Consider the following 22,281-nt stretch of genomic DNA (forward strand, 5'->3'; position numbering starts at 1 on the left):
ACATTCCTTTCCCCTTCCCTACTTTATATTTCTCTGCAATACTTACCACCTTTTTACAAACATATTTCGTTTGTCTTTCTCCTTCCACCAGCATTTCTGCTTGTTTGTTCACTGCTGTATCCCCAGTGCATAGAATAGTGCCCAGCACAAAATAGATGCTCAATAAATATTTAATAAATGTTGAATTAAGGAAATGTAGTTATCCAAATCAATAAATAGCTTTTGTTTGTTTCACTAGGACTCACATCCTGAGCATTCACCATGTTATCTATTTCAAACTAGTCAGCCAACTGCAGTCATCTTAAAAGCCATTTTCCTGTAATTCTATAATAGTAACAAACATAAGTGCAGACATGGTTCTAAGGTATAATAATATCTTAGAACTTCAGGTATTATAGCTAGTTAAAGGTGAGAAAATTAAGACCCGAAAAGGTGAATAATTTGCTTAAGATCCTATACTTGGGATAAGGCAGTGCTGGGGACAGAACCTGCGCTTTTAACTCCCATACTGCTCTCTTTTGAAGTGGTTTTTTGTTAGGGTATAAGTAAAAAGCTCTTATCAAAACTCATCAAAAGCTAAACGTTTTCTACCCCTCCAGGCAAGGACTCAACATTTTACATTAGAATCTTGCTCTAGGAAAGCTGAAGGCAGGTGTCCGAAGGGGCGGGCAGAAGCCCCGCCAGCCAATCAGAGCAGGCGGGGTCTCCCTTCCCCCTCTGAATCCTCGCGCCAAAATTCCAAACCAGACTTCGCGCCGCCACCCGCCGTCTCCCTCCGCCGAGCTCAGAGAACCGGAACTCTGCAAGAGAAATAAGTCAGCGTCCTCCCGGCACTGTCCGCTCAGAGCCTCGGCACTGCGGACGCAGGCTCTCCGCACCTCGGCCCGCGGCCCTCCGCCGCACGGAGGGGGAAGACAGTGCCGAGCCGTGGGGCTCGGCCGGCGGCGTGGGCGGGACGGCCGGCGGAGGGATCCCGGGCGCGCGCGCTGCGGCCGCGGGCGCGGAGCTTGTGGCGCCAGAATTCAGAGCGCGGAAGCGCAGGAGCCGGAGCCGGAGCCCGCTGGCACTCGGGCTCGTCTGCCGCCGCCGACCGAAGGGCCCGGGGCGAGAGAAGATGGTGGTCCTCCGTAGCAGTCTGGAGCTTCACAGCCACTCCGCCACTTCGGCCGCGAGCTCCCTGGACCTGTCCAACGAGTTCCTGAGCCTGGGGCAGATCGGCCGGAGGCGGCTCCGCTCGGCCCGCGCGGCTGAGCAGTCCGCCGGCCCCGCGGCCGCCGCGGGCGTGAGTACCGGCTGGGGCGGGCCCGGAGCGCCGGCCCGCTGCCCGGGCGGGTCCCGCGGGAGGGCCGCGCGGCCCGGGGACAGTCGCGGGCGGTGCATGGGAGGAGTGCTGTCTAGGACGGGTGAAATGGAAGCTCCCTGAGATCGGAGCCCCGAGGGGGCTGGGTGGGGCACAGTCGGGCTGTCTGGGAACGGGCTGAGCCCTTCCCACCCCCTGGACGCCCGGAGAGGCCGAAGCCCCGGAGCCGGCGTGCGGTGGAGGGGTGAGCTTGGCTCGGGGCGCTGCCCCACCCCCACCTCCCCGCTCCGCCACCGGCGCCCGGGCTCCCGCCGGGGTCCGCAGCCACCCGGGGGTCCGCAGCAGTCCAGCGCGTGCACCGCACGTGGACTGTCAACTGGACGTGGGCAGAGGCGAGGTGTAGGGACCCCGGGGGGGAAAGAGCGCAGTTTCGGCTCCCTGACCTCCCTGTGAGCCGCAGAGCGGTTCCGTAATAGGAGCGCAGTGAATAAATACCAGGTTGCATAATGTGGAGGGACGGAGACCAGCGTTTCCTGTGCGCCCGCTTCCCTCCAGCCTCCTGACAGCTCCCTGCGCGCGGGGGCGGGCGGGGGTAGCACAGGCTTCCTACGGATGGAGAAGCGGGCCCGAGCTCTAACCACAAGTGGTAGCGCTCAGACGGGAGCCTGGGTTCTCTCCTCCAAACCGTTCCCCTCTGTTAATCCGTGCTGCAGCCATAAACAGCGTCTGTCGGGGAAGTTTCCAAGGGGGTGGAGCAGTCAAGTCTTGAGAGACGTGCTTCTCTCTCCCTCCCTCCACACTCCTCCCACCCAGCTTTTGAAAGACGCACGGGTGGAGGGGACAGCAGTAAGGAAAGGTTGGAGAAGTTAGGGGGCCAACGCTAGTAGAATTAAGGCAGCAGGAAGGGGTCTAGTTCTATTGAAGGGAGGGCAGGTTTGGGTTGGGAAGAAGAGGACCAGAGAGGGTTCGAAACGGGGAGGTCCGAAAGAATGGCCACGAAGAGGCTTGTGGGCTGGGAGAGAAGGACCGACGTAGAGAGGGCCACGATCGTGCTCAGAAGCGAGTTGTCCGTTTCTGGTGTCGATACCCTGGCACGCTAGGTGCTCCCTCTGCCGAGGGAGTGAAGAATCCTGCTTGGTCTCTGAAATTGATTCTGAGTTGCAAAAACAACCTCCGTACTTTCAGGTTCTGTTTCTCTAGCATGTGCACAAGTTGGTAGAGATCTGGGGAGGCCAGTCACTTCTACACTGAACACAGGTGACAATTGACCTGTGTTCAGAAGAGCCAACTGAATGTTACCTTCAGGGCAATGCTAGATCCTGTGATTGTAATGTATTGAATACTGGCTAAATAAACATCTGTTAGTTTTGAATCTCAACAATAATCAGCAGGTTTCTACACATTAAAAGGGGATACCCACCACTTGAGTAGTGAGAATTAAATGTGATCATGAGTGTAAAGAGATTACCTGAGCACTTGGCATATACTTTAGTTAGAACTTAGTCATTGTCCGTTATTAAAAACAGTCCATTTTAGGTAATGGCCACTCTGTCTTTTCCAGTTCCTCGGGCCAAAAACCTTACGGTCGTCCTTGACTTTGCCATTTTATGTTAGCAAAATTTGTTGGCTCTGGTTTCACAATATATTCAGATTCTTACCATCTCTCAGGTCTGCTGTTGCCATGCTGGTTCAAGGGATTATTGCCTGGATTATTAAAATAGATTCTTGACTGGTCTCCCTCTTTTCCACCCTTATATACATATGTGTTGTTGATGGTCCTTGCTCTAACAGTGTGTTAGAGCTCATAGAATGGATTGAAGGTGAGGAATTGACCACACCTATGTTTAAAGATAAAGCTATGAAGGGATATTACAACTATATTTGGTATAACACACAATTGTGCATTAGAATATACTGCTGTTCAAGCTTCAAAGTCTGAGTGGATATGTTTTATGTCAGTGTTATAGCTATAATTTTAAAAATACAATGTAATCCTTATTTGTTGAATTGATACTTGAATTAACCAACTGACTTCCATAGGTATTTTTTCTTATGAATTTAAGGCTTTAATAAGCTTGATCTTCTGTTGGAAAACAACATCAAAATATTTCTATTCTGCAGTGTGTCTGCTTTGGGGGAAAACTTTTGTTATTCTACTGTTGCATGCTCTCAAATTTACTAATTCTGTAAGATTATAACAGACTTAAAATCTAACAGAATATATATTTTTCTTTTAACATTTTAAAAGAATTATCAGCCCTGGCCCAGTAGCTCAGTTGGTTAGCATTGTTCCGAAGCACAGAGGTTGTCTATTTGATCCCTGGTCAGGGCACATACAGGAACAGATTGGTGTTCCAGTTTCTCTCTCTCTGTCTCTCCTCCTCTCCCCCTTCTGCCCCCTCTTCCCCTCCCTCCCTCCCTCCCTCCCTCCCTCTCTAAAATCAATAAAATAAATATTAAAAGAAAAAACTATCCGTGCTGCCAATATTTAAATAGGTTTTTAGCCAGAGAATAAATGAAGACATTATATCTCCAGGTTTAGTTTTCAGATTAAGCGTGATTTCTATTTTTTTTTTTTTTTACTTCTTAGGAATCTTTTCTGATAGTCATGTTATAAAAATGTAAAAAACAAAGTGAAAGTCCCCAGTTTTATCATCTAGTGCTAATTATTGTTATGAGTTAGCATTTAACATACCTCTTAGAATTATTTTGATTAGCCATCTCAAAAATGTGACTTTAGTTTAATAACTATGCTAGTTTCCTTCAGAAATCAGATGTACACAAGATAATCTGTTTATGACACAAAAATTGCAGATAACCTAAATGTGTGATATATTAAGCAATTTGTTAAATAGATTGATGTAATGAGTGGAATACTATTCATTCATTTAAAGATTTTTAGGCTCTGACCAGGTGGTTCAGTGGATAGAGTCCTCCCCTGGAACACGTGGAGGTTGCAGGTTCAATCTCCATTTAAAGCACATAGGTGAAGCGACCAGTGAGTGCTCAGCTATGTGGAATAACAAGTCGATGCTTCTCTCTCTCTCTCTCTCTTTCAAATCCATGGGGAAAATGATTTTTAGAAAAATATCTATGATGTGGGAAAATGTATTGCTAGAAAAAAAGTTACAAAACAAATAGTATTACTCAGATTTTAGAATCATGTGAATATGTTTACATAGGAAAAGAATGCTTTGTACACCAAAAGGTCATCTGCTGATGCTTATCTCACTTCATATAATGTTTTTTGTAGAAACATTTTTGGAAGTTACTGATAATTTAAAGTTCCCTAGGACATAACTCTATAAAGTGATTCCCAAATAACCTGGGGTTTTGGGTGTTTTTTTAATTTTTGTCCTCCACACTGTTGAGAGCTTTTCTTTTCTTTTTTTTTTTTTTTCCCTGTATTTTTCTGAAGCCGGAAACGGGGAGAGACAGTCAGACAGACTCCCACATGCGCCCAGCCGCCCACCAGGGGCTGTCACTCTGTTGCAACCAGAGCCACTCTAGCACCTGGGGCAGAAGCCAAGGAGCCATCCCCAGCGCCCGGGCCATCTTTGCTCCAATGGCACTGGGGAGGGGAAGAGAGAGACAGAGAGGAAGGAGAGGGGGAGGGGTGGAGAAGCAGATGGGCGCTTCTCCTGTGTGCCCTGGTCGGGAATTGAACCCGGGACTTCTGCATGCCAGGCCAACGCTCTACCACTGAGCCAACCGTCCAGGGCCGAGGAGAGCTTTTCTTGATGCCTAGTGCTTATTTAGAAAGGATGGACTAAGCCACTTACTACAATGAAAGATTCTCTTATACCACTTAAAACATCAAATCTTCCAGGTTTCTCAAGGGATCTTTTCCCTGTTGTTTACTCCTCCTCCTTTCTTTTACCTAAGCTGGGCAACAGAATCACCTTTGTTAAGTGCTTTCCAATTCTTTGCTTTCAACAAAATTGAAGAGACCTAAGTAAGCTAAGAGACCATTAAAAATAAATTTTGGAAACATTTTTTAAAATTATCTTCTAGAATATGGTTACATTTACTTTCTTTTTTATTAAAATACAGATAACAAGATGTACCACTTGAAGCATTTTTTAAATGTACAGCTCTGTAGCATTGGGTACATTCAGGTTCTGCAACCATTGCCATCATCTATGCAGAATTTTTTTATCTTCAAAAACTAAAACGCTCTACCCATTAAACATTAACTCCTGATTCTTCCCTCCTCCCAATCTCTGGCAACCACCATTCTACATTCTGTTTCTATGAATTTGATGGCTCTAAGAGCCTCATATATGAGGAAACATACAAATGTTGTCATCAAAAAATTATTTCACTATTCTGATAGTAAATATTTTTAGCTCTATATTCTCTTGTACATATTTAAGGTGCTAAGTTTCCCCCACATCAAGATCATTTTTGTCATCTAATGTTGCCATTAAAAAATAAAACTATTACATCAGACTTTTACAAGTATCCACTGGAATCTAAAAACTATAGCTATTTGATACCTGTCTTGGAACTTTAAAATAATATGCGAATAAACTTTTAGCAGTCAAATTTTGCCTTGATTCTACTTTTTTCTTTTTTTAAAATTTTATTTATTTTTTTTTACAGAGACAGAGTCAGAGAGAGGGATAAACAGAGACAGACAGACAGAGACAGACAGACAGAAACAGAGAGAGATGAGAAGCATCAATCATCAGTTTTTTGTTGCGCGTTGCGACACCTTAGTTGTTCATTGATTGCTTTCTCATATGTGCCTTGACCGTGGGCCTTCAGCAGACCAAGTAACCCCGTGCTCGAGCCAGTGACCTTGGGTTCAAGCTAGTGAGCTTTTTGCTCAAACCAGATGAACCTGCGCTTAAGCCGGTGACCTTGGGGTCTTGAACCTGGGTCCTTCCACATCCCAGTCCGACGCTCTATTCACTGCACCACTGCCTGGTCAGGCTGCTTTTCTCTCTTAATTTGTATTTCCAATCCACAGTATTTAATCTTGATATATTTTTATGCATTAAAGTTGTTTATTATTGTACTTTTATACCTGTAAATCATAATTTGAAAATCTTCCCCACTTTTCTATGCTCACAAGGCTCTGATGTAAAATTTTTGCGTATTGAATTATAATTACTAATATTCAGTTGATCGAAACAAAAAAAAAACAATTTTTATTAAAATGATTAAGCATAGAAAGTAAAATTGCATTAGGATTTCACCCCTGAAATCCTACCCACCCAATTCACATATTTGTTGGTAAATTTTACTGCTGATAATAGTGTTTGACATCAATTCCTTTTTAGAATTTTAAGCACTGAGAAAATGTCCATATAAATAAGTAGAGAGTAGTGAAAGGAGTTTTGTTTAGCCGTGTCATTCACTTTTTCTGGCTTTTATGCCAAAATCATTTGCCAAACTTTATTTTAAATGGTCTCTTAGCTTAATTAGGTCTCTTCAATTTTGTTGAAAGCAAAGAATTGGAAACCACTTAACAAAGGTGAGGATTCTGTTGCCTAGCTTAGTCATTCAATTTCTTTTTTTCTGTTTTTTGCATTTTTCTGAAGCTGGAAACGGGGAGGCAGTCAGACTCCTGCATGCGCCCGACCGGATCCACCCGGCATGCCCACCAGGGGGCGATGCTCTGCCCCTCTGGGGCATCGTTTTGTTGCATCCAGAGCCATCCTAGCAGCTGAGGCGGAGGCCACAGAGCCATCCTCAGCGCCCAGGCCATCTTTGCTCCAATGGAGCCTTGGCTGTGGGAGGGGAAGAGAGAGAGAGAGAGAGAGAGAGGAAGGAGAGGGGGAGGGGTGAAGAAGCAGAAGGGCGCCTCTGTGTGCCCTGGCCGGGAATCGAACCCGGGACTCCTGCACGCCAGGCCGACGCTCTACCACTGAGCCAACCGGCCAGGGTCATTCAATTTCTTAACACCTTCACTAGTATTTTTCTTTGTTTGGCCTTAGGAAGGTTCTTAAGGCCTGGAGGCAGTCCTCAATAGTGAGATTCAGAATGAGTGAGAGAGATAGGACACTGGGTGAATGAAAGTGGATGCCTTGTGTTAGGGCTGCCTTCTTAGGCAGATCAGTTTTAAGAAAAAGTACATGTGGAAGTTGAGAATCTAGAAGTTGATTCTCTTCAAATTTTCCTTGGAAAGTCTTATATTACATTACACCCATCCTAGCTGTAGATGTTTGTTTTAAAAAATAATACACCTACCTAAAAGTGTAGATATCTTTTTTTCAAACATCCTTAAATAGGGTTAGCAAAAGTAGGTTTACAGCTATGAGTACACAAAACAGTTTATTCTTGTATTACTTATTAATTGTATTATTTATTAGCATTATAACTAAGCCCATTTTTGCCCACCTCTGTTTAAAAGTACACTGAGAAAAGTGCTAACAAGTCATATATGCCACTTAATACTTTATTAAGTACTTGTCCAATTCTTACACAAATCCTTTGGTATACATGTTTTTAACTTGTGAACCAATCAAATATTCTGCCCGAAACAAAATTAAATGATAAAATGTCCTGATTAAAACAAAAAACAACCAGGCCTGACCTGTGGTGGTGCAGTGGATAAAGTGTCAACCTGGAATGCTGAGGTCGCCAGTTCGAAACCTTACATTTGCCTAGTCAAGGCACATATGAGAGTTGATGCTTCCTGGTCCTCCCTCCCTCCCCCTCCCCCCTCTCTCTTCCTCCCTCTCTCCCTCTCCCTCACTGAAATGAATAAATAAATAAATTAATTTAAAAAAACAAAAACAATAACCTGGTAAGGCTGGTAGGATGTAGGGGGTGGTTAGTATGTTTTTTTTTTTTTTTTTAATACTGTCTGTTTTTCTAAAATTATCAATTTTCAGACTAGTAAGGCATTGACTTACAGAGTTGTTAGGTACTTTTGCCTTCTTTTTTTCTAAGGTTTCATTTATTTATTTTTAGAGAGGAAAGAGAAAGTCAGGGGGGAGGAACAAGAAGTATCAATTCTTAGTTACTTTGCGTATGTGCTTGACTGGGCAATTCTGGTTTTCGACTCTGCGACCTCTGCATTTTTATTCACTGTCACCACCACGGGTCAGGCTGCCTTCTCTTCTAATGTGAAAGCATCCTTTACATGAGGTTGTGTATGGACTTCTGAGAAGTTTATGATAGAATTTCTGTAGCTCATAAAGCAGCCCATTAACCTGGAGTCTATTGTGCAAAAGCAAAGTATAGTACATAAAGCCCTGGGGGTTATTTTGTACAACAGATTAACATAACTAAACAGTCTTTGAATTTAGTTATATTATCTGGGCAAAATAGGCATAATAACTTTGTCTTCCAAGCCATAATTAGTATAATTTAATAGTCCAATTATTTTAAGATTGGCCAGTGATCGCATGGCAGGCAGTGGTGTGTATGTATCTTTTTTATTTTTGTAGCCTTAAAGGACTACTTACTTTTATGAACTATTACATCTTTTTTACTGTGGTGGAAAACTTCACTGTCTATCTAGACTACTTGTTTTGAAATAGAATTATAAACCTCAATAAGTCTTACATTAGCCATTTTATAGACATTGGCGATATTTTAAATGATTATTCTAGAATTATTTTTATTTTATTGATTTTTTTTTTTTTTCTGAAGCTGGAAACAGGGAGAGACAGTCAGACAGTGATTTTTTAGAGAGAGACAGCAACATTTATCTGTTCTAGTATATGCCCTCACTGGGATTTGAACTGGCAACCTCTGAGCTTCAGGATGATGCTCTAACCAAGCTATCTGGTCAGGGCTGTAAGATGATTATCCTATATTAACTATTGGAAAGATGCAAAATGGTTCTGCACAAAATTATAGTCAGAGAAAACTTAGGAGTATTTTAACTTGAGAATTCTGATTAAGGAAAAACAGATGGATTTCGTAATTTTCTTTTTCTTGGCCTTTCTAATTTTTCTTGAAGGATGGGTCTTCAGTTAAGGAAGTTGAAACCTACCACCGGAAACGTGCTTTAAGGTCTTTGAGAAAGAATGGACAGAATTCTTCCGATTCTAGTTTTGATAAGACTATGGCAATAACGGAGAAACACTCTAATGGCAGGCGTTTTACAAGGTAATACAAGGTATCTAATTCAAAACAATTTTAAAGTAATTTAGGATTTGCATTTAATTTTTAAGTGTATTCTTGACTGGTTATTAAGATTCAGGGTTATAAAATATAATTTATCTGAAATGAAATGGCCACAAATATTATTGAATTAAAAATTTAATAATGGCCTGACCATTATTAATCTAATCTTAATTAACTCAAAAGCTTAATTTTTCTCCCCACTTTGGTGGGCTTAACATAAGTGGGAGGAAGCATTAATTAGAAAAAGAAATTATTTGTTGAAATAATTTTTACATTAGTTCTTCTCATAAATTACTCATAATGACTTAGAAGACTGAAATCCTCCCACTCTTTTTTTTTTTTTTATTTTATCTTTTATTTTTTATAGTGACAGAGAGAGACTCAGAGAGAGGGATAGATAGGGACAGACAGACAGGAACGGAGAGAGATAAGCATCAATCATTAGTTTTTTGTTGTGACACCTTAGTTGTTCATTGATTGCTTTCTCATATGTGCCTTGACCGCGGGCCTTCAGCAGACCGAGTAACCCCTTGCTCGAGCCAGCGACCTTGGGCTCAAGCTGGTGAGCTTTTGCTCAAACCAGATGAGCTTCGCTCGGAGTCTCGAACCTGGGTCCTCTGCATCCCAATCCAATGCTCTATCCACTGTGCCACCGACTGGTCAGGCCCTCCCACTCTTAAAAAGTGAGGAGAGCCTGACCAGGCTGTGGTGCAGTGGGGAGAATGTTGAACTGGGACGCCGAGGACCCAGGTTCAAAACCCTGAGGTCGCCACCTAAGCCCAAGGCCACTGGCTTGAGCACGGTGAGCGCCACACCCTACCCCAAGCCCCCGTCAATGCATATGAGAAAGCAATTGATGAACAACTAAGGCACCACAGCAAAGAATTGATGCTTCTCATCTCTCTCCCTTCTTGTCCCTCTCTCTTTCTCTCTCTCTGTCCCTCCCGCTCTGTCTTTGTCTCACACATACATACATACATACATACATAAATAAATAAATAGTGGAGAGAGTCACTAATCTACTTTCTGTCTCTATAGACTTGCTTATTCTGGACATTTTAGATAAGTGGAATTATACGATATATGCCCTTTGAGTCTGGCTTCCTTTGCTTGGTGTATTAATTTGAAGATTTGTCTATATTGTAGTATTATTAGCATTTCATTCTTTTTCTTGCCAAATAAGATCCCATAATATGAATATGTCACATTTTGTTCTATCCACTCATTAGTTGATGGACATTTGGACTGTTTCCACTTTTTGGCAATTATGAATAATACTATGAACACTGGTGTACAAATTTTTGTACATAGGGTTTTGAATTTTTTTTTGTATATACCCAGGAGTTAATTGCTGGGTCAAATGGCCACTGTTTTGTTGTTGAAGAACTGCAAAACTGTTGTCCAAAGCAGCTGTAGCATTTACATTTCTACCAGCAATGTATGAGGGTTCCACTTTCTCCACATTTTGGTCAGCATTTGTCATCATCTGTCTGTCCTTGGTTTTAGCCATTTTAGTGGTTATGAAGTATTTCACTGTAGTTCTGATTTGCATTTTTTGATAGTTAATAATGTTGACTTATCTTTTCAAGGGGTATTGGCCATTTGACTTCTGTGGAGAGTTTTGGTTTTTAGAAACATCTTTCTGTATTCAGACCATTATTACAAGGACTATTATTTTGTATAATGATAACATCAGGATCTGCTTATATTAGAATTATGTGGCCCTAGACGGGCAGTTAAGTGGTTAGAGCATTGTCTGGATACGCCAAGGTTGTGGGTTCAATCCCCAATCAGGGCACATACAAGAATCAACCAATGAGTGTATAAATAAGTGGAACAACAAATCGATATCTTTCTCTCAAATCGATAAATAATTTTTAAAAATTATATAAAGTGGCCTATAGTATTTTTGAATTCTGCTTTATGTAGTTACCCTGTTTCTTGTCAGGGTGACCCTTTTGCTGTGCAGTTCACCTAACTAGTAATCTCTTCTCTTACTTTCTATATTCCCCACCCCCTTTTGTTTTCCATCTATTTGGGGCTCAAAGGCCAGGTAAAAACGCATAGTGTTAAAATAATACAGACAGATTTGAGTAAGTGTCTTGAGGGCAGGATCTGTATTTTGGTTTTTTGAGTTCTCGACTAGGGTCCAGTAATTGTGGTGTTCAGGGGACACATGAAACCTCTGGAATAATATGTAAACTTACATGTATGTATAAATTTTTTTAGGGAGAAAAGATTCATTGCTTTCATCATATTTGCAGGAGTTAACTAAACTCTAGTCACCAATTTTTAATTTATTTTTTAATTTTTTTATTATTGTTTGTAGAGAAAGAGGAAAGGGGAGAGAGAGAGGCAGGAACATTGGTCTGTTCCTGTATGTGCCCTGACCAGGTATCAAACTGGCAACTTCTGTGCTTCGGGAGCGAAGCTCTAACCAACTGAGCTAGCTGTTTTTGTAAATAGTTTCACGGAATATACGCATGCCCATTCATTCTGTCTATGGCCGCTTTCCTGTTTCAGTGGTAGGGTGTGTGAATGGTTGACAGAGACTGACACACAAGCCTACAATACTATGTTTACGAAACATTTACCAGCCCGTTTGCTCTCTATAGGAAAAGTGCTACCCTTCCTCAGGCAAAAAAGAAAGGAATGAGAACACCCTTTTTAAATTATTGTGACCCTAGCATTTAATAGGAGCCTGGTGTGTAAAAGTAGGCCTGCATGTTATGGAGGGAGGGGCACTTTTTATGTGAAAACTCTGTATGAACCTGTGAACAGCGTAAGCCTGGACTTGTAAATGGATTGCTCAAAAATTTTTATTTTATTCTTGGTTCTTAACTGTGTTCCAGGAAGTAAGGAATTAATGATGACTTGCATTTATTGTTATGAGGATACATGAGTTAACTCTTCTGGAAAATATGGTTACATTTTATTTTAAAGTGTCACACTTGAAATTTCACTAGCCTACTTGCAAATAGCTTGATACATAGGTTGATTAATAGATATAGCCTATCCAAATGTGGAAAATTGAGTCCCTAAAAATAAATCAAGGATACATATTATTTTGATTGCTCATTGAATTTTCAGAAAGAAGATGAGGGATGGGTATATATTTTTTAAGCTTCATTTGTTTTTGTTTTTTGGGTTTTTTTTTATTTTTTACAGAGAGAGTGAGTCAGAGAGAGGGATAGACAGGGACAGACAGACAGGAACAGAGAGAGATGAGAAGCATCAATCATTAGTTTTTCATTGTGCGTTGCAACACCTTAGTTGTTCATTGATTGCTTTCTCATATGTGCCTTGACCGCGGGCCTTCAGCAGACCCAGTAACCCCTTGCTGGAGCCAGCGACCTTGGGTTCAAGCTGGTGAGCCTAGCTCATACCAGATGAGTCTGCGCTCAAGCTGGCGACCTCAGGGTCTCGAACCTGGGTCCTCTGCATCCCAGTCCGACGCTCTATCCACTGCGCCACCGCCTGGTCAGGCTATTTTTTAAGCTTTAGAAAGCACTCTTTCCAATTCAGTAGATTCTCTGCAGGTTTGTGTGATATCTGGTTCACAAATGGGAGTTTCTATATCTGAACAATAATGGAATCTCATGTAGAGACTGTTGCCATCAAATGTTCTTAGAAGGAAATGAACATGTCTCTAAGGGACATTTTTTTTGTTTACAGTTGCAAATTCCTCAAGGATATAGAATCACTATTTCCCTGTAGTATAGAACATGTTGTCTTGATTTTGTCCAGTGCTTGGTTTAATTATACCTAAATACTTAGGTTAAGGAAGGATTTTATTTCTTGTTTTAAATAAGATACTTTGATTAATTCTGTTTAGCTAAGAGTTAATGTATATATCATTGAATTTCACAGTGAGTTCCTCAGGCTTTATTTAGACATAATTTATATAAACAAATATTCTCGTACTATTTTGTCACTTTTTTGGGTTTTTATGTATCTACGAGTACTTACTTTCCAAGCTGATTTAGCTTTGTATCTTAGTCTGTATATTATGAAATATAGAACTTAAAATTATGTCAATTATGTTGAATTATTTAATATTTATTTTCATGTAGGCAATTGGCCAGACAGCAGGCCAATAAAAAAAAAGAAGAGTGCAAAAAAGGTAAGTGTTATTAAAGGCATTTTAAATGTTTAAAAAATATAATATTTTGTTTACAGGTGTATTAAGACACAATAAACTTCTCATATTTAAAGTGTACAATTTGTTTGGTTTTGACAGAAGTACATGTCGTGAAATCATCACCACAATAAGGAAATGTGGTCACTACCCCCTGAATTTTTTTCTTAGTTTCTTTTATTATCTCTGGTTCCCCCAGCTCCTCTGCATACCCTCTACCCACCAGAATTCCTGAGCAACCACTGATCTGCTTTCTGTCGCTGTCAATTCATTTGATGTTTCTAGCACATTCTACTTATAATTCTATAAGTAGAACCATACATTATGCTTTTCCCCAAAAAAATATAAAGAAAGATTATGTAGAAAGTCGCAAGAGAATAAATGGTTTCAGGAAACAAGTTACAGAGGCTAAAGAAGGGGCCGTTGGAGCTTAGGAGAGAGAAGGGTCAAGGTCATGAGCCTGGGGAGAAAAAGGGAGGTGGGTCAAGCTCAGGCATGCTTCCAGGCAGGAGAGCTTTCTAGGGTCTCTTTTGTCTGGCTACATACATAGCATAATTACCTTGAGAATCATCTAAGTTGTTTTTTGTTGCTGAGTAGTATTCCATCATATAGATATACCACAATTTGTCCTGTCTTGTTGCCTGCATATTTTATTGTTATATAATTGGCATATGATGTAATAAGTTCAAGGTGTACAAGGAATGTTGATTTGATATACCTATATATTGCAAAATGATTACTGACATAACTTAGCTGACACTTGCATCATGTCACATAATTACCATTTGTGTTTTGTGGTGAGAACATTTAAGATCTCTCTTAGCAACTTTCAAGTATATAATACAGTATTATTAACTATAATCCTAATGCTGCAGATCCCCAGAACTTACTCATAGCTGGAAATCTGAACTCGACCAATATCTACCTTTGTCTCTCACTACCCAATTCCTGGTAACTACCGTTAGGCTTTTCTGAGTTCAATTTTTTTAGATTTCACATATACATGATATCATACTGTATTTTTCTTTCTCCATCTGACTTATTCCACTTAGCATAATGCCCTCAAGGTCCATCCATGTTACTGCAAACAGCAAGATTTCCTTTTTCACAGTATTCCGTTGTGTATATACAGCAAATCCTCGAATAACGTCATCTTGTTTAACATTTCTTTATATCAATTAACCTATGGTAAAATTAGTTTCATTATTTGTCATTGTGCTTACAGTCATGGAACCTATCGAGTGTTACATGAGTGCTTAACTGTATTTCACATCTCCTTTATTCATTCATCTTTTGTTGAACACTTGGGTTGTTTTCAGTGTGGGGCTATCACAAAACTGCTTTGAACAGTTTGAGTAAGCATCTTGAGGGCAGGATCCAAGTCTTTGGATCATATATCTTTCCTTTTCTCTCGAGAATGGAATGGCTAGATCATATGGTAGGAGTATGTTGTAACTTCATTTTTGTTTTCTAGTATTTTAAGAAAGGTCAGATTCAAGATATTATACTCCTGTTATGTGACAGTGTAGCTGTTCAGTTGTTCATTTTAGAATTATTTTATAAATGCTGTTGTTTCAAATCTTTCCACTTTTATGTCTACATCTTTGAAGACAAAATGATTCCAGTTACTCGATCATTGAGGACTAGAAACATTGTTCAAACAACAGAACGCTTGCATGAGGAGAACGGTGATGTTGAAGTTCGCCGCAGTTGTAGGATTAGAAGTCGTTATAGTACCATGAACCAGTCTGTGCTATTTGACAAGCTTATAACAAAGTAAGTAAAAATTATTTAGATAGAGATGATGTAGGTGACAAGAACTCTTTGTTGGGGAGGGATCATAAATTTCGTCTAGCCTGCTGAATACTTTCTTAATTTATGTATATTATTGATTGATTTCTAGGGAGAGAGGAAGAGAGAGAGACAGAGAGAAAAATGTCAATTTGTTGTTCCACTTATTCATGCCGTCATTCACGGATTCTTGTATGGGCCCTAACGGAATCAAACTCTCAAACTCCACATGTCAGGATAACTAACCAACTGAGCAATCCAGCCAGGGCCTCGATTGGCCTGAATATTTAATGCATTTAGTTTATGTAAAGAAAGCATAAAGGAGGATGATACTAGAGGACTTCGTAATAATTCTCTCTCTCTCTCTCTATATATATATATATATTGAAATTCTTGGAAAAAATATAAAAACTATTTTTATACAAGTAAATCAAGAAATAGAGATATTTAAAATGCCAGCACTCAAAGAGTACAATGAAAGGAAGATTAAATTTTTAAAAATGTACTGTATTATAGCTTTAGTTTATATTTATACCAATTTTTTTTAAGCACTGCTGAAGCTGTACTTCAAAAAATGGACGACATGAAGAAGATGCGTAGGCGGCGAATGAGAGGACTGGAAGACTTGGCCGTGTTCAATGAAACCAAAGAAGTAAACCCATTCTCCCATCAAGGGGATGACTTGATACTTGATCATCTCAGTTTAACCCTTTTATATTACCTATCCATTTTGGGTTAACTTGGTCATCATTTTATTCAGCATTTGTTCTACCAGTCATTAATTATTGCTGGAGTTATAAGAGTTTATAGCTTCAGGTATTATATTTCAAGCAAGATTGGAAGGTCCCACTGAATATTAAAGGTGCACTAAATGTTAATAGATTTTATTTAAATATTTATAGGGGAATCTTACTATGTACACAAGAGGAAAACAAAAAGGCATTCAAAGAACTGATGAAGAAACAACTGATAATCAAGAAGGCAGTGTGGGTTAGTCCTTTCTCTTGTTCTATCTTCTGGGTTTGAATTTCAGTTCATTTATTTAGTAAGATGTTGCCTTTTTATTCAGGAGCTCTGATATTTATGGTAGTTTGAGGGGAGATCAGAGGATTAGTCATAATTTAATAGAAAAAAGTGAGGGCAGGGAGAGCTTAAAAGGATGGTATGTTTTGCTTGGGAAAGTATTTGAAATCAATTCTAACGCAAATAAAATTGGTTTCCTCGTGTAATGCATGTACAGACAACACATATCTACCTATTTTAATTTTTGAAAGAAATGATTAGTTTTGCTATTCTGTTTAGGGCTTATTACTGTACTATGATACTTTTTTTGAGTGAAAACTACTTTTTGAAAATGCATTTTAAGTGTTTGGTGATTTATATTATCATAAGTAGATTATGAGTTATGGTCTTATATAATTTGGTGACAGCCAGAAGGGCTGGATGGAATGTCCAAACCCAATTTAAAAAGGCAAAAGCTATGTGAGGAGATACTCAAATTTGTTAACATGTTACATTTACTTGGAAGCTTAATTATAGTCACCTATAATAGCAGTAATAGCATAAATTTTAGTTTGGTACTTACTGAGAGTAGCCTTTAAACATCTTTCTTCCTTTTATTTTGTCTTCCTCTGGAAGTTTTTACTTCATTAAAAAAATCTTTAATGTTGTGAAAGAATTAGATTCCATGAGTAATCTAGAAGTAAATACTTTTTTTTTTCAGAGACAGAGTCAGAGAGAGGGATAGATAGGGATAGGCAGACAGGAACGGAGAGAGATGAGAAGCATCAATCATCAGGTTTTTGTTGTGACACCTTAGTTGTTCATTGATTGCTTTCTCATATGTGCCTTGACTGTGGGCCTTCAGCAGACCTAGTAACCCCTTGCTCGAGCCAGCGACCTTAGGTCCAAGCTTTGCTCAAACCAGATGAGCTCGCCCTCAAACTGGTAACCCGGGATCTTGAACCTGGATCCGTGGCATCCCAGTCCAACACTCTATCCACTGCACCACTACCTGGTCAGGCTAGAAGTAAATACATTTTAACAGGAGTTTCTTTCTAAGTTCCCCCATGTTAAAAATTGTTAACATTTGATGAGTGTCCTGAGAGTATTTCTTTTTTTTATTTTATTTTTTTGTATTTTTCTGAAGCTGGAAACGGGGAGAGACAGACAGACTCCTGCATGCCCCCGACCAGGATCCACCCGGCACGCCCACCAGGGGGTGATGCTCTGCCCCTCCGGGGCGTCGCTCTGCGGGGACCAGAGCCACTCTAGTGCCTGAGGCAGAGGCCAAGGAGCCATCCCTAGTGCCTGGGCCATCTTTGCTCCAATGGAGCCTCGGCTGCAGGAGGGAAAGAGAGAGACAGAAGAAGGAGAGGGGGAGGGGTGGAGAAGCAGATGGGTGCTTCTCCTGTGTGCCCTGGCCGGGAATCGGACCTGGGACTTCTGCACACCAGGCCGATGCTCTACCACTGAGCCAAACGGCCAGGGCCTGAGAGTATTTCTTTACTGTAGAATCATCTGAAGAGGGTGAAGACCAAGAAGATGAAGATGATGGTGAAGATGAAGATGATGGTGAAGTTGATGGTGAAGATGAAGATGAAGATGATGATGAAGAAGATGGAGAAGAAGATAATCAGAAACGATATTATCTTAGACAGAGAAAAGCTACTGTTTACTACCAGGCTCCATTGGAAAGTAAGTGCTTTTTTTTCCTTTTGTTTTTAAGGAGATGTAATTATATTACCTTTGTCTTTATTGCCCTTTATTTTTAAGTCTTTATTTTGCTTAATACTCACAGCTGTTGTCTTTCTTTACCTATCTTAAAAGTGCAAATAGTCATTTCTTCCAGAGTTAAATTTTAGCTTTGACCAAAGCAAATAATTGAGCTATTTTGAAATTTCATGTCTGTCTTTAATTATTTTAGATTTCACAGCTTTCTACTTTGTCAGTTTTTATATTCAAAGTACTGCTTTTGATGTATACTAAAAAGCTGTGCCTTCACACTTAGGAGCATGTTGTGGGACTGATACTCAGCTGTTACCCTTCAGTGTAATCATAATGGTTCTTTATGGCAAGTCCACGTTTTGGTTGGTTGGTGTGTATGCCTATACATATTTTCTTTCCTTTTTTTTTTTTTTTTTTTTTTTTGTATTTCTCCGAAGTTGGAAATGGGGAGGCAGTCAGACAGACTCCGCATGCGCCCGACCGGATCCACCCGGCATGCCCACCAGAGGACGATGCTCTGCCCATCTGAGGCGTCGCTCTGCCACAATCAAAGCCATTCTAGCGCCTGAGGCAGAGGCCACAGAGCCATCCTCAGCGCCCGGACCAACTTTGCTCCAATGGAGCCTTGGCTGCGGGAGGGGAAGAGAGAGACAGAGAGGAAGGAGAGGGGGAGGGGTGGAGAAGCAGATGGGCACTTCTCCTGTGTGCCCTGGCCGGGAATCGAACCCAGGACTCCCGCACGCCAGGCTGACGCTCTACCTCTGAGCCAACCGGCCAGGGCCTATACATATCTTCAGTAGCAACCCTATAGACATAAATGATTTAAAACATGAACTGTGCCTGACCAGGTGGTGGCGAAGTGGATAGAGCGTCGGACTGGGATGCCGAGGACTCAGGTTCGAGACCCCGAGATCACCAGCTTGAGCGCGGGCTTATCTGGTTTGAGCAAAAGCTCACCAGCTTGGACCCAAGGTCACTGGCTCAAGCAAGGGGTTACTCGGTCTGCTGAAGGCCCGCGGTCAAGGCACATATGAGAAAGCAATCGGTGAACAACTAAGGTGTCGCAATGCGCAATGAAAAACTAATGATTGGTGCTTCTCATCTCTCCGTTGCTGTCTGTTTGTCTGTCCCTGTCTATCCCTCTCTCTGACTCTCTCTCTCTCTCTGTAAAAGAATAAAATAAAAATTAAAAAATATATATATAAAAAAACAAAAAAAACCATGAACTGTAAAATATTCTTTAGTAAATATGTACTAATATTTTACATGAAGAGCAAAATTATTTTTAAACATTTATGTCATTACCATCTAATTTTCTCTCTTTTTTCTTTTTTAAGAACCTCGTCATCAGAGAAAGCCCAACATATTTTATAGTGGCCCAGCTTCTCCTGCAAGACCAAGATATCGACTGTCTTCTGCGGGACCAAGAAGTCCTTATTGTAAACGAATGAACAGGTTTGGTTCTGAAATAGTAAATGATTTTATGACAACATAATTGTGGCTTTGTTAGGATAGGATTCTAGAGTCTTAGTTAGGATTAGGGTATCAGGATAGAATTTTATCATGTATTTAGGAGTTAACTCTGCCTTTAGTGCTCTAATTCCTGCTACCACTGATTAGTATTTGCTTTTGCTTCCTCTAATAGGGATTTTAGTAACAGTTATGGTAAGGTAGTTTAATTTACTCCATTGTTCCACACTTCAGTAATAGGCTGTGTTTGCTTCAGTGTTTACTGTATATGCCTGGCTTTTTTTTTTTTTTTTTTTTTTTTTTTTTCATTTTTCTGAAGCTGGAAACAGGGAGAGACAGTCAGACAGACTCCCGCGTGCGCCCGACCGGGATCCACCCGGCCCGCCCACCAGGGGCGGTGCTCTGCCCCCCAGGGGGCGATGCTCTGCCCATCCTGGGCGTCGCCATATTGCGACCAGAGCCACTCTAGCGCCTGAGGCAGAGGCCACAGAGCCATGCCCAGCACCCGGGCCATCTCTGCTCCAATGGAGCCTTGGCTGCGGGAGGGGAAGAGAGAGACAGAGAGGAAAGCGCGGCGGAGGGGTGGAGAAGCAAATGGGCGCTTCTCCTGTGTGCCCTGGCCGGGAATCGAACCCGGGTCCTCTGCACGCTAGGCCGACGCTCTACCGCTGAGCCAACCGGCCAGGGCTATGCCTGGCTTTTTTTTAAGCATGCTATGTAAACTATTTTCTTTAATCTTTACATTAATTCAGATATAGGTTTCGTCCTGTCTTCACTGACTATCACAAATATATTTTCCCATGATGACAAACATTCTAAGTTACGTAGTTTCTAGACTTCTCATGACTACCATCTTTTTTCTGGATTGATTTAAAATTTTTATTTTTCTTATATAGTAGGAAAATTAATTTTCTTTGGCTATTTAAGTTATTTATATAGTTCTTCTACATTTCAATATTTGTTGCTTGTCTGTCATATTTAAATCCAAAGAGGTAATTCTTTTTACTTTTTCCTTCTCTCAAGTAATAAAAGGCTTTCTTTTTTTTTTTTTTTAAGATTTTATTTATTGATTTTACAGAGAGAAAAGGAGGTGGGAAGCAAGAAGTATCAACTCATAGTTGCTTCACTTCACTTGTTTTTGCTTGCTTGTTATATGTGCCTTGACACCAGGCAAGCCCACAGTTTCGAACTGGTGACCTCAGCATTCCAGGTTGACACTCTGTCCACTCTGCCACCACAGGCCAGGCCTTAAAGATTTTCTGATCCATTAGAATGTGACTGTCTCATCATGTTTTGGTCATGGAAGACAAAACCTCTGTAGATGTTGACAAATTCCTTTCTTCTAGAAAAAAAATAAAATACAACTTGTGTTTCTGGATCTTTTTAATTTCATTTTCAAAGTACCAAAATCACAAGTGTATATTCTAGATTTCTTATTTCATCATTCCTTTTCTGACATCTAGAACCCAGAAGGATGGAGGACCAGGAAGGCAAGTTCAGCCTGTCAGGGTTGTCCAAGATAAATTGCACTTGATAGGAGTCCACACTATTGGTACTTTTTAAAGCCCCTTGGAATATTGTTAAAGACTGATATTTTGATAGTGTGATTTAATCATCTTCAGATAAGGAGAATAAGGTGTGTTTGTTCGTGCCTGGAATACCCAACAATCATAGGTCCCAGGACAGCTCTTAATTACATTAGTCAAGAGACAGGCCTGTATTTCATCCAGCAGAAGTAAGAGGCCAGTAGTTACTTTGAGATTTAATTTCTTCTCTCATTTTTACTGGGTTTATGTTTCTGGAAGTCCTACTTGTTGACAGACTACTTCTGTAGTCACCATTTACAATGTATCTTGTAGCAGGTAGGAATTTTTTTTTTCCTCTGATGCTCAAGCCCATATTTGGTTCACAGAGTCTATTCTTTCTCTGTATAAAGTGTCTCACATTGTTGCATAACTCCTTCAGTGCAGGAGCTTTTCTCCAATTATTTATATATATATATATATTTTTTTTTTTTTTCATTTTTTCTAAAGCTGGAAACAGGGAGAGACAGTCAGACAGACTCCCACATGTGCCTGACCGGGATCCACCCGGCACGCCCACCATGGGGCAACGCTCTATCCACCAGGGGGCGATGCTCTGCCCATCCTGGGCGTCGCCATGTTGCGACCAGAGCCACTCTAGCGCCTGAGGCAGAGGCCACAGAGCCATCCCCAGCGCCCGGGCCATCTTTGCTCCAATGGAGCCTTGGCTGCAGGAGGGGAAGAGAGAGACAAGAGAGGAAAGCGCGGCGGAGGGGTGGAGAAGCAAATGGGCGCTTCTCCTGTGTGCCCTGGCCGGGAATCGAACCCGGGTCCTCCGCACGCTAGGCCGACGCTCTACCGCTGAGCCAACCGGCCAGGGCCCCTCCAATTATTTAACAGATGTTTGGGCAATACCATGTGCCAAGTACTATGGATATAAGAATGATGAAGCCAGGATTCCTGCTCTTCGATGTCATAGACTAATGAAGGATCCTGACATGTTTCAATTAAAGTATGAACTAAGATTTAAACTGTATAATGGAGTCATATTGTTTGACTTGATGACCTTCTTTGTGTCGGTTTTGATAACTCCTTTTAAACTTTTTCTTTTTGATAACAGCTTTATTGGGCTATAATTTGCATACTATATGTTGATAGTTCACTCATTTAAAGTATACATTTCAGTGGCTTTTAGTATATTCCCAGGTTGTGCAACCATTACCATAATAATTTTAGAACATTTT

General features: G+C 40.9%; 1 protein-coding gene across 4 annotated transcripts in view; it reads left to right on the top strand.

Moving 5' to 3' along the window:
* Positions 1 to 290: 290 nt before the first annotated feature.
* ATAD2 (ATPase family AAA domain containing 2) overlaps positions 291 to 22,281 on the top strand; it is a 65,586-nt gene continuing 43,595 nt past the window's right edge. For 3 of the 4 annotated variants that reach the window (XM_066265730.1, XM_066265728.1, XM_066265731.1), the window contains exons 1-8: positions 291 to 1,282; positions 9,222 to 9,370; positions 13,462 to 13,511; positions 15,137 to 15,302; positions 15,867 to 15,969; positions 16,220 to 16,307; positions 17,832 to 18,014; positions 19,382 to 19,499. In XM_066265730.1, coding sequence (XP_066121827.1) covers positions 1,115 to 1,282; positions 9,222 to 9,370; positions 13,462 to 13,511; positions 15,137 to 15,302; positions 15,867 to 15,969; positions 16,220 to 16,307; positions 17,832 to 18,014; positions 19,382 to 19,499 — 1,025 coding nt within the window. In that variant the 5' untranslated portion in view covers positions 291 to 1,114. Of the gene's footprint in view, positions 1,283 to 9,221; positions 9,371 to 13,461; positions 13,512 to 15,133; positions 15,303 to 15,866; positions 15,970 to 16,219; positions 16,308 to 17,831; positions 18,015 to 19,381; positions 19,500 to 22,281 lie in introns of those variants that run through there. The other variant, XM_066265732.1, reaches the window with a different exon arrangement.

This window comes from Saccopteryx bilineata, chromosome 3, assembly GCF_036850765.1.
Source record: "Saccopteryx bilineata isolate mSacBil1 chromosome 3, mSacBil1_pri_phased_curated, whole genome shotgun sequence".
In the NCBI taxonomy this organism is placed as follows: domain Eukaryota; kingdom Metazoa; phylum Chordata; class Mammalia; order Chiroptera; family Emballonuridae; genus Saccopteryx; species Saccopteryx bilineata.